The sequence below is a fragment of the Populus euphratica genome, unplaced genomic scaffold, assembly GCF_000495115.2.
Source record: "Populus euphratica unplaced genomic scaffold, PopEup_1.0 scaffold104.1, whole genome shotgun sequence".
NCBI classification, from domain to species: Eukaryota; Viridiplantae; Streptophyta; class Magnoliopsida; order Malpighiales; family Salicaceae; genus Populus; species Populus euphratica.
In genome coordinates this window covers 1,008,843-1,021,371 of record NW_011499915.1, presented here as the reverse complement: position 1 = coordinate 1,021,371, position 12,529 = coordinate 1,008,843, and the positions used below count along the sequence as shown (strand labels likewise).

Genomic DNA, 12,529 nt, shown 5'->3' with positions numbered 1-12,529 from the left:
TAAAAAATGGATCAAGCCTAGTAACATCTGGCATTTCCTTCTTTTTTTTCTTAATTTTTTTCAATTGTTTTTCAAAATTATTTATATTTATATTTAGATTAATATTTTTTTCTCTTTTATTTTATAACATCTTTTAAATTAAAATTATTATTTTTAATTATTTTATATGTATTTTATTTTTGAAGAAATTATTTAAATTCATCTATATTTTATAACATCTTTTAAATTAGAATTATTGTTTTTAATTATTTTATATGTATTTTATTTTTGAAGAAATTATTTAAATTCATCTATAATTTTTTTATGTTTTATACAAATAATTTTTTTTTAGATAATATTTGTAATATGTATAATTTTACATAATATTTTTTTATTTAATAAATTTAATGTGTATTTGATTTTATTATTATTTAATTAAATAAATTTTTTTTGATAAATAAAATTATTCAACACAGGTTTCCAGCAAGAGAAACGAATGTGCGAGCGGGGGGACAGCGTAGGTATTATGTTTCTGGTGTAGTTTTATGCGCACTGCAAGCTAAACGATTGACGAGGTTTGCTGTGTAAGTCGTATATTCTTTTTGTTTTTTATAAAAGAAATTTTACATGCATGTTTTTTTTAAATATATAATTCTTAATATATATATATATATATATATTAAGAAATACATAATTAAAAAAAACATGCATGTAAAATTTCTTTTATAAAAAACAAAAAGAATATACGACTTACACAGCAAACCTCGTCAATCGTTTAGCTTGCAGTGCGCATAAAACTACACCAGAAACATAATACCTACGCTGTCCCCCCGCTCGCACATTCGTTTCTCTTGCTGGAAACCTCAGAGAGCCGAAACGTTTCGGTCTTTGACTCCAAAAAACAGAGCCCTAAAAGGTTTCATCTTCTTTCTTTCTTTCTTTCTTTATAACTTGCACTGATAAACCCTAAACCATAAACGCAAATTTTTCTCGAATTATTTAATTCACAAGTTTACTCACTAATTTAATTCCTCTCTCCAGATTCCGTCAATTAATCACGTCGTGATTTTTGTACAGATTTCAGTTTTAAAATGGTGAGTTAGGGTTTTATTTTGTTATTATTTATGATTATTAGGTTTAATAATTTTTTTTTTGAATTTTTTTCTTTTTTTTTGTAGCAACGAGATATTCGAAAATGGTTTATGAAGGCACACGATAAAGGCAATGACAATGCTGAGAAGAAACCTCCTCCAACTGAGCCGAAGACCGAAACACCTGTAGGCAATTTACCGCCTGGATGTTATGTTTTGATAAATGCTTGTTTGGTTGATTGACTGTACCGTAATTTTTTATGGGATGCATGTTTCTTGTCACCTCCAAACAAGCATTTATCAAAACATAACATCCAGGCGGTAAATTGCCTAGAGGTGACAAGAAACATGCATCCCATAAAAAATTACGGTACAGTCAATCAGGCAATTTACCGCCTGGATGTTATGTTTTGATAAATGCTTGTTTGGTAGATTCACTGTACCTTAATTTTTTTATGGGATGCATGTTTCATGTCATGGTTTTAGGGTATGAAGATTGAAATAAAAAGATTTGGCATGCTGATGGCTAATGGGCCTCGTTTGTTTTGCAAAGAAAAAGAAAATGTAGAATTGAACTTTGGGAAGTTGAGGAAAACAGTATTTCGGACTCGGTTATTAGGGTGTTTTTGCTGTGATTTTCTTTTATTGTTATTACTGTCTAATAGAGAGTGATTAAGCTGAATGGTTGTGTTAGGTTATGTTTTCTGGAGAAAGTATTTTGAACTAGAATATTGGATATTTTGAAATAGTATTTTTTTAAAGTTCTATTATTTCTTTGCTTCTCCAATAAGAAAGGGGAGTTGTTGATATGTGGTTTATTCATTTTTTTGGGGTATAATTAGGTGTGTGGAGGTCAAGAAGGTTCAGGAAGGAGGAAAACGAGCAAGTATTTTGTGGCAAATAAACAGAAGCAAAAAGAGGATAAAGAAGTAGAGGATCTTCCTGTTAAGAGAAAAGCTCAAAATGATGATTTCCAATCTGTGAAACCCCCACCTTCTAAAAAGGTTCACAAATTTGATGATGAAGAAGAAGATGATGATGACTTTTCCTTGCCCAAGAAGAAGAATGCTGCTTCTCCTAGTAAGAAATTGAAGAGCAGTTCAGGCAGGGGAATTGCTCAGAAACCTGTACATGTTAACGAAAGTGATGAAGATGATGCGAAGGATACTGAATCTCCTCTGAAATCTGGTGGCAGAGGTCGTGGTGGTAGGGGTGTATCTGGGGCACCATCTGGTGGAAGGGGCAGAGGTGGTGGACGGGGAGGATTTATGAACTTTGGTGAGAGGAAAGATCCTCCACACAAAGGAGAAAAGGTAAATGGAAAACGGGATTTTTCTTGTTCAATTAGTTATACCAATTAGTAATTTTTTGTTAACCTCAAATCTAAATTGTTGGCATCAGGAAGTCCCTGAAGGTGCTCCTAATTGTTTAGCTGGTTTAACTTTTGTGATTAGTGGAACGCTTGACAGGTATTTCTGCTTGTGCATAAATGTATTGTACTTGGTTATATAGAAGAATATTGATATATTTTCTTTTTGTGCATGTTAAGATAATTTGGAGGTTGTCTTATATGTTGCACTTTTGTGCTGCTTTTGACAATGCCTGTTGCAGTGTCATTTGCATGTGATAAAACTAACCATGCTTTGAATTTCAACCATGCTTACAGTTTGGAAAGAGAAGAAGCAGAAGACTTGATTAAAAGGCATGGAGGTCGTGTTACTGGATCTGTCAGCAAGAAAACGGTCATCCACATTTCTATCCTGTTGTTTCTTGGATTCATGTGGCATTGTTGGTATTTGATTAATACAATGTCTGTTTGCAGAGTTATCTTTTATGTGATGAGGATATTGAGGGACGGAAATCTTCAAAAGCCAAAGAACTTGGGTAGGCTATCTCATATCCACAGATGTATTTATATTCAAGTTTGTTATTGCTATTATTTTATTATTACTATTTCTTGATGCAGCACACCTTTTCTTACCGAGGATGGACTGTTTGATAAGATCCGCTCCTCAAAGAATTCAAAAGCCCCGGCACGAGAAGATTCAAAGGTGTCTGTGGAGAAAGTCGCATCTCTGCCAAAGAAAAGTCCTCAGAAAGCAGACTTGAAGAGTATGCTCCCAGTATCTTTATGTTTGTAATAATTATTTTATATTTTTTAATACAAGTATCATGGATTCATTCTTTAGTGAGAAAATAATGTATTACACTGAGTTTGTTTCATTGTTGCATCACTTGTTTTGAAAATTTAATTTTTTTTAAATGTAAAAAAGCTGTTTATTCTGCAGGTAAGTCTTTGATGTCAAATGCAGCCCACAAAGATTTGGGTGCAGGTTCCCAGCAAGCAAAGCAGAAAGATCAAGCTATACAATGCTCATCCCTAATATGGACAGAAAAATATAGGCCAAAGGTTCCAAATGAGATGATAGGAAATCAGTCGCTGGTATGTGCATTAGTTGTTGTCTTCCAGTGACTTTTTCTGCCATTCAAATTTGATATTATCTTTATTTATTCTTTAGAAGGAAAAGAATTAAAATTTCACAATGTGATCCTCTTCAGGTTACTCAGCTCCATAATTGGTTGAAGAACTGGAATGAGCAGTTCCATGACACTGGAAACAAGGGAAAGGGAAAGAAACAAAACGATTCTACTGCAAAAAAAGCTGTTCTATTGAGTGGACCACCTGGAATAGGGAAAACAACATCAGCAAAGCTGGTCTCTAAAATGCTCGGTTTCCAGGCAATCGAGGTGGCATACTTTCTATACAAATTTGTTGAACTATGGAAGTGTCTGTATTAATCAGTGCTTATTGCTTATGGTTTTTTATTGTCTGTTCCCACTTATTTGCTTAGTATTTACTATTCAGGTAAATGCCAGTGACAATCGTGGGAAGGCAGATGCCAAGATTTTTAAAGGAATCAGTGGAAGCAATGCAAATTGCATAAAGGAACTTATCAGCAATGAATCCCTGGGTTTTGAGATGGATAGGTTGATTAATTATTATTGTTTACTAAACATTGTGAAAAATGCAGTTAAACTTTTACCCATTGATTGATCATCAATTGCAGGTCAAAGCATCTGAAAACAGTTTTGATCATGGATGAGGTAGATGGAATGTCTGCTGGAGATAGAGGTGGAGTTGCTGATCTTATTGCTAGCATAAAGATTTCCAAAATTCCTATCATCTGCATCTGTAATGACCGTTATAGTCAGAAGCTAAAAAGTCTTGTGAACTATTGCTTGCTTCTCAGTTTCCGGAAGCCTACAAAACAACAGGTCCTTCTTTTTGTTTTTTCTGTGTCTCTTGGTTTCAATATATAATTTTTTTTGTTCATTTCTTTCAATTTCAATGTGAATACATGAAGGACGGGCTTGGTTTACTTTTGTGTTCAAGTTTATATGCTAATGTCATCAGTCTCTTATGATAAAGGAGTTGTACTAGATGCCATTACTTTCTCTTTTAGCAGGTCAATACTTAAATAAGGTTTTCATGACAGTGAAGAACCATTTATCAAAAAACATTGTACTCAGCTCTTTTTGTGTCCGAGCAGTGTTTTAGGAGGATTTGTGGGGAGATATGCATGTTCTAAACCTATGGAATTTACATAAAAGTGGGCTCTACCACAACTTGAAATGGCACACTGCACTCCAGGGGTTTAATCATTCCTCAAGACAATGCCCCCTAGTTTTGCTCAATGCTAGATATTATAATTGGTGTTATCATTTGCTACCTATATGGTTATGCGATGGAGAATGTTGCTTGGCAAACAAATCATTTTCAGTTAGTGAAAATTCAAATTTATTCATAAATATGCTTAGCATAATCTGTTCTTCAAGTGATCTCTAATTTCCACTACACTGTGCCTCTGATTTCCCTGGAGTCACATTTTTTCTACATGGTTTTGCGTGTATATTAGCACCTGTGCATTTGTTCAAATGTTTTTAAAAAGCAAGTAACTATATTCCTTTGGAACACAATGGAATAAGTTGTAATTTAGTGAGAGGGGAATGATTGTGCTAAATTATGCATTTCCACTTTGTGCTACAAGAATTAGTGCATGCATTTGAGCGTGGTGTGCACTCTTCTGTGTGACTGTGACACAGGAAGTTGTTGCCCCTAATGTGCTTAGCGCAATATAAATTTTTTGTACTCAACTATGTGTTGATTATAGGGTTATACTTTAATCTTTGGGACAATTGCAATGGAATAATTTGTTATTAACAGTGATTTTGGTGTTTTATAGATGGCAAAGAGGTTAAATCAAGTTGCAGGTGCAGAAGGCCTTCAAGTTAATGAGGTAAATGATTGTCTTGTTCAAAATTTTTGGTCGCTTAAAATGGTTTGGTGTGAACATCCTCTGATAGTTCATCTGTATTGTGCTTTTCTCACCAAATTTGAAGCTTCCAAATCATTTATTTTGGACGTTGCACTTACTGAGAATAGGAGTCCTAATGAAAATGGTCAGTGTTTGAAATTCTAAAGGCTGGTTCTATACTTTTCCTATATATATATATCTGTGTAAGTGAAGTTTAATGAAAGGCACCAACTGGTTGCAAGAATCCCAGGGCATCTACAAATCTGTAACAGGAAGCACATCAACAAAAATGATTTCCTCCTGTAAAAAAAGTGAAGGTTTAATTAAATTCGAAAATATGGAGGTAACACTACCTCCTTAAAAGCTACCCTATTGTGTTCCCTCCACGATAGCCAAAAAAGAATTTTAAGAGATTATTGCAAGAGTTTTCTTCTGCACTGGAATGCATACCCCTGCAAGGTACACCTTTGGTAAAGGTCCCATACTTGGTTAGTCACCTGTTTCTTACATTTGCATTTTGGCGGGCAATAAATGGTTGCTAATAACCTTGCAGATTGCACTTGAGGAGCTTGCAGAAAGGGTGAATGGAGATATGCGCATGGCATTAAACCAATTACAATATATGAGCCTCTCAATGTCAGTCATTAATTATGATGATGTAAGACAGCGCCTTCAAGGAAGTGCAAAAGATGAAGATATTTCACCATTCACTGCTGTGGATAAGTATGACTTGACGATCCAATTCTTACCTCTTCATGCTGTTTTAGATGCTGTCTATTTAAAGTCATGATGTCTTAACTTGGAACAAATCTAAACTGGATTCTAGGAAAAAGAAATCATGCTGTGTCCTTTGTAATTTTTTTTAAATTGTGGAAACAAGCATATTGTAATTCATAATATTTGAGGTTCCCAGCTTCTATGAGAAGGTGTGCTGGGTTGGTTCTTGTGTAGAACATGATCTAATATTGTCAGATCAGTCCTGTAGGCATGGAACAGGTTATTGCTTGCTAATGCAAAAGATAATGAACCATTTATCAATAAAAGAAAGGCAAACCTATATTTGAAAATCTATGATTAGACTTTTATAGACGAGTTATTTATGTTGCATGATCTGTTCTCCACTCCAATCTTTCCCTTTTTAATTTTTTCTTCTTGTTTCTTTCTCCTTCTGACTCAAGTGAATGGATGATAGCACCTGCAGCCAAGCTTTCTTCTTGCTCTTAGAATAAGAATGAAAAAATGTGCTCATTTTGTTTCTGTCTTTGTATGATTACGAATTTTATTCTTCCAGTATGCTTCTCATTGTCATCTTTGGTGTCAGGCTGTTTGGCTTTAGTGGAGGAAAGCTGAGAATGGATGAGCGGATTGACCTCAGTATGAGTGATCCTGACTTGGTCCCTCTTCTTATCCAGGTTTGTTTTCACATTTTATTTTTATTAAATTCCATGGGAATTTTAGACTCTGAAGGTGGTTACTGAACATTTCTGGGTTTGCTTTAAACCACAGAGCATGCCAACTTCAAAATTAGGAGTGCTTTCTCTACCCCAATATTTACTTGTGATGAAAGTCCTATGATAATGTTGTTAGGGTGGCATGGATCTTAGCCTTTCCAGCAGTCAGCAGAACCCTGCTGAGCCAGTTTTTTTAGCTGAAAGTATGCTTCAAATGGCTAAGTAGTTTCTTTTCAAAATTTAGCCATTGGTATTTTGGAGAAAAACACCATGATATTTCTCTGCTGATAGTAGTTAGAAATTTTCTGGCTAGCGTGTTGAAATTTCTTAATTATTTCCTAAGATACCGCTGCAAAATTGTAATAATTTTTGTATGCAGCTTCATAAATATTTTTCATATTATGTTTTGAAACCTAAGTTGAATATGAAAAATTATGTGACAATACCGGAGATTACTCGAGTGATCCAAGTCATTATGTTAATGTTGTTCCCTGCTCTTTTTCCTGTTCCATGCTGTTTATATTCTAGGCATTTGTTTCATGTTCAGTCCCCAGGTCACTGGTTTGTCCTGTTTTTGACTATGAAGTATGTTATACTTAAAGCTGAGGGGGATAAAATAGATAGCAGGAAACAGGTAGTTGGTGGTAGTGAGCTTATGAAAAATGAAAAATTGCTGTTTGGCTCTCTTTTTTGTGGAATGTCAATTATTGGACACCAACCCTCAATATGCTCTCTCTAAAAATACAAGTGGCATAATTAAAAATTCTCACTTTACTCAAAATCGCCCATTTCTCCTCCTAAAGGGCAAAGAGGTGGTTCTACATCTACATCTACATCCGCTGGACAACATAAAAAAGATGAATGGATTTGCATGATAACATTTCAATTTTCTCAAATGGAGGGCATTGTTATGTAACATAGCCCAAACCTCAATTCAATCATATTGAAAGAAAGCAAAATATGTTCAGTGGAGAAACTTGTCTTCTGTGTAAAAGCTCAAGAGTTTTTCGCCATTGCAAAAAACAGTCCATGTATCATAAATTATCTGCAGGAAGCTGATTCTGTAATTTGGCAGGAAAACTACATTAACTATAGGCCAAGTTCAATTGGTAAAGATGACAATGGGATGAAACGTATGAGCTTGATTGCACGTGCTGCTGAGTCTATTGCCGATGGAGATATAATAAATGTGCAGATTCGAAGATATCGACAGTGGCAGCTCTCTCAAACTGGTTCTCTGTCATCCTGTATCATTCCGTATGTATCACCATATTGCTCTGGAAACATTAAGAGTTCTTCATGTGTTTTTCTTGCTCTCTAATTGCAATTCTTTATTTTGGTTTGTAACCAGTGCTGCATTGTTGCATGGATCAAGGGAGACACTTGAACAGGTAATGAATGTCTCTTGAAGCTTGACATGCTTTGCCATCTCTGGTGAAGTTACATCAAATGGAAAGGTTTTTAGTTAGTAGTTGGTTTTGATGTATGCTTATTTTGCAACAAATTTAGATGAATAGATTAAGTTGTGCTATGCTACAAACCGTCTAAAAAGCATAAAATTCCCTGCCATTATGCCTCATGTCTGTTAAAGATTCAAACTTCCAAGCAGAGATTATGTTGAGAAAATCAAACAGATAGCCTGATTTGGTATCAATACAACTTTTATTCTTGCTTTCCAAAAGCAGTTGGCTACGGGCCTCCACTCTCATTATTAGCCAAGTCATATCTATTGTGAGATCAGAGGATCGTTCATTTTCATTTCTTTTTTCTTTTCCTTCATTTGCCTTCACTTTTGTCTTTATGGGATTTTCATCTTGCACAGAATCCAATTCGTCTTCATGTTTATTTATATTTTATTTGAATGAGTTAATTTTTAACTTCTCCTTGCCTAGAAGTCTGATAAAAAAATTGTTTGTAATAATCATTGCATCATTTTTCGACAACCAGTTATTTTATGCCTGCACTAATGAGCTTAGTTTGGTGAGCTTGCCACTTGATTTAGGTTGGACTAAACTTTTGTAGAATTGTTTCTATTTCTTTTCTGTTTCACCTGTACAACTACCGCTTTTTTTTTTGGTGTTATTGCCTCATTTTCTTATTTGAGGATATGCCATATGGATTTATCTGTCTGGTGAAGGTTCTGGAGAGCCTACCTTTCTCACGCTTGTTAGTTGGAATTGATAACTTTGTAGTATATAGAATGTTTATATTCTTAGTACCTCAATTGTTTATTTTATGAATTCTCATTTTCAGGGTGAACGGAATTTTAATAGATTTGGTGGGTGGCTGGGAAAGAATTCTACAGCGGGCAAAAATTTGAGGCTTTTGGAGGATCTGCATGTTCATCTCCTTGCTTCTCGTGAATCTAATATGGGGAGGTAACTGTTCCTATACCTGCTTTTATCATTCATTTGTTTCGAAGTAATACATTGCCGATTCTAGTATATCAATTTATTGCCTATGAATGCGCACATATATGAATGCACTTGCTTGATTGAACTTCATTGAATATTTAATCACTTTTAAAATAATTTAAGTGATGGAGAAGGCTACTTTCTGTTGCCGTGTTGCTATGCCCACTTCTTGCATTGCCAACTTGAAATCTAGAAATTCAATTGGTTGATTTATCTCTATTCATTCTCCTTTGGAAGCTGTGTGATCATTCTTTCATTTCCATTCCTGCAGGGAGACGCTTCGACTTGACTACCTTACAGTTCTTCTGAAACAACTGACAGATCCTCTTCGGGTGCTGCCTAAGGTTTGACTTTATTACTATTTTTTAATGTGTGGAGCTGGTCAGCATAGCCAAATGCAAGCAATGTGCTTGCCTGGGTCTAAGATCAGATTAACCTGTTCAACTTCTTAAAACAAACTGGTAGGGTTACATGCCATAGTTCTAATTTTCTAGTAAAGAAGAGGGAATAGATAATTCATAATATGGTATTTGAATAGCTTCAAGTACTATAGCAGCGTGCGAAAACCAAAAGCCTTCTTTTTAAGTTCTTCCCACGTCATAATTTACTTGCCTCATTCAAAGTCAAAGCAATGGGAGTATTGACTTTGGCACTGAAGCTAAGGGACAGAGGCTTTGGAAGAATGCTGGTTAAATTAATGTTCATTGGATTGCTGTGTAATTGTGCAGGGCCTTGGACGAGGCCCTTTTACTTTTTCTTTTTAGTGCCTCTCAAAAGTGTGTGTGCGTGCATGCGTGTGCTGTTGTTGTGTGCTATTTACACCTAATAGTTGCGAAAGGCCCATGCAGGAAAGCATGACCTGATAATAAGCTGAAGAGTTTGCAGCATCATGACCTGATAATAATCACCTTTTATAAATAGTTGAATTGTCTGGTTGCATGATTTTAGAAGTTGATTCTCACTTCATCAATTCACTTGAGCGAGTGCCTCATTGTCCCAGGTGTCAAATTTCATTGAGAAATCCTTTGACCTTTGATTTCTGAAGATAATTTGAAGGGAGATGTTTTATGTATGTTGACATTTTCTTTTCTTTTTTTGCATGAACTGTTAACCAGGATGAAGCTGTTGAGAAGGTTGTGGAGTTCATGAATATATACTCAATAAGTCAGGACGATATGGATACCATTGTGGAGTTATCAAAATTTCAGGTGGCCCAATTTTGTATACATCATTGATGTCTCCTCTATTTTCACTCTCAGATTATCTTATTGTTGCTTTGTGTATCAGGGGCATGGGAATCCATTGGATGGCATACCATCAACTGTTAAAGCAGCTCTGACAAGAGCATATAAAGGAGAAAGCAAATCAAGGATGGTACGAGCTGCAGATTTAGTCACACTTCCTGGAAAGAAAAAGGCCCCTAAGAAGCGTGTTGCAGCGATTTTAGAACCTTCTGATGATGGTCTAAGAGAGGAAAATGGTGACGCGTTGGCTGAAAGTGAAGAAGAAAACTCATCTGACACAGAGGATATGGGTAAATGTTATGTTTTTGAAAATATCATAGACCATCCAATGATGGTTATCCTTCAACTTTCATCTCCATCCCCCACCCCCCACCAAAAAAAAAAAAAAAAAACATGGCAGGTGCACGTGCACAACACTCTCACTATGGATCTGCTTGTGTGGCTTGTGTATTTTTCAGTGACTAGAGATCTGCTTTGTAAGCAAGGACTAGGATCTGTTTTCCTTATAACATGAGATTTTCAAACATTTTAGCAACAGAGATATTCTCAGGGATTAGGGATGACGATGAAGCCTGGTAGAATTAGGGATACTAAGCACAGTGGGATATATTATATATTATATCTGTTTTTCAATTATGTATTCTATTACCTCTGATATATTATATATTCCCTAAGCCTGGTAGAATTAGGTATACTAAGCACAGTGGGATCTGTTTGTCTTGTTTAACTTACAGTCTGATATATTATCTGTGTTTCAATTACGTATTCTATTACCTCTCAACAATTTTGACTGTGCAAAGCATGGAGTACATAAGGATAGGAGATTATTGATCAATACCAATACACTGCACCTTTTTTGTTTTTTGAAGGCATGGTGAGTCTATATCCAAAAATATATACTTGTGGAATAATTGTTCTTCAATTGCAACATCTGGATAGAACGTTTAGATATTTGGTCTTAGTTCTTGGACTTTGTTTTTCCTTTCTTGTGGCAGAAGGAACTGGTAATGGCGAGAAGCTGCAGTCTGAGCTTCAGAGTTTAAATTCAAAAGGTGTGATTTTCTCATGCAGTCTTTTATCATGTTGGAAAACTAATCTGAAATTTGATTTGTTATCTTAATACCCAAGTTGGTTTTTGAATCGACAATTGATTAAATCCAAAATCCAGTTAACTGTGAAGGGAATGCTCTATTAAATTGTGTATAGCCTAGAAATCGGATTGATGAGCTCATATAAACTATGCTGAACAGGAATCCAAGTAGAGGTGGAACTGAAGTGCGGGAAGGAAAGTTCAAAGTCTAAGAAGACGCCTACAGGAAGAGGAAAAGGGGGGTCTGCATCTACCGAGAAAAAACCAGCGGGCAGAGGGAGAGGCGGTTCTGGTTCCTCGGAGAAACCTGGAGCTAAGAGAAAGAGATGAAATTATTACTGTAAACCCTTGCGGTTGTGTAAAGTTTTGCTTGTTTATGACAAATGGAGGTACGCTTCCTTCTGTGAGCTGTAAAACTCCTTTTGAAGGTTGCTTTTTGACTGTTGGTAGCAAATGTTACTGTGGTAACGCCTTCCTTTTCAGTACCACAGATTTTGTAGATCAGGTTTTGGATAATGTTTGAAATGGGATGGTTTGCTTGGAATTTTATCATCACAACATATGGATCTAGCTTACCATAACTAAACCATGACGAAATGGAAACTCTGAACGCCTTATATAAAGTGCTACCGTTGCTCTCCCGGATGCCGTGAAGAGATGTGGGTCCATTTGGCTGGCGGAATATCCGAGGTCAGTTTGTTATGTGGAAAATATTTTCTTAGGATAACTTTTTTAATGGAAATATTTTTTTTTTAAAATAACTCATTTTTTAATTATTGTATGGATGTGTCTGAGAAATATTATTATTATTATTATTATTTTTCATTGATAGTTTTTAAATTATGGTGATAAATTATGAGTTATATATTTTGAAAAAATAACTCAACCTCGTATATATTTTTATTTTTGCTCTGATTATTAAAATATCTTATCATTACAAGTCA

The 12,529-nt window shown here is 35.2% G+C and overlaps 1 protein-coding gene across 4 annotated transcripts; it reads left to right on the top strand.

Annotated features, from left to right (window-relative positions):
• Positions 1–739: 739 nt before the first annotated feature.
• On the top strand, positions 740–12,223 carry RFC1 (replication factor C1). 4 transcript variants are annotated; one of them, XM_011038995.1, is made up of 23 exons: positions 740–895; positions 1,021–1,073; positions 1,158–1,256; positions 1,913–2,383; positions 2,472–2,539; positions 2,737–2,812; positions 2,893–2,954; positions 3,037–3,182; positions 3,359–3,513; positions 3,630–3,818; positions 3,937–4,058; positions 4,139–4,346; positions 5,315–5,368; positions 5,940–6,109; positions 6,708–6,798; positions 7,913–8,094; positions 8,189–8,228; positions 9,091–9,215; positions 9,523–9,595; positions 10,367–10,459; positions 10,539–10,785; positions 11,491–11,547; positions 11,746–12,166. In XM_011038995.1, the coding sequence occupies exons 2-23, from the start codon at positions 1,071–1,073 to the stop codon at positions 11,913–11,915; spliced, it is 2,901 nt and encodes a 966-aa protein (XP_011037297.1). In that variant the 5' UTR covers positions 740–895; positions 1,021–1,070; the 3' UTR covers positions 11,916–12,166. The 4 variants fall into 4 exon arrangements, 2 of the variants coding, with proteins under 2 accessions (XP_011037297.1, XP_011037296.1); XR_844011.1 differs by lacking the exon at positions 740–895 and having other exon boundaries at positions 923–1,073; positions 11,746–11,974; positions 12,077–12,223; XR_844010.1 differs by lacking the exon at positions 740–895 and having other exon boundaries at positions 923–1,073; positions 11,746–11,995; positions 12,077–12,223.
• The last annotated feature ends 306 nt before the right edge of the window (positions 12,224–12,529 follow it).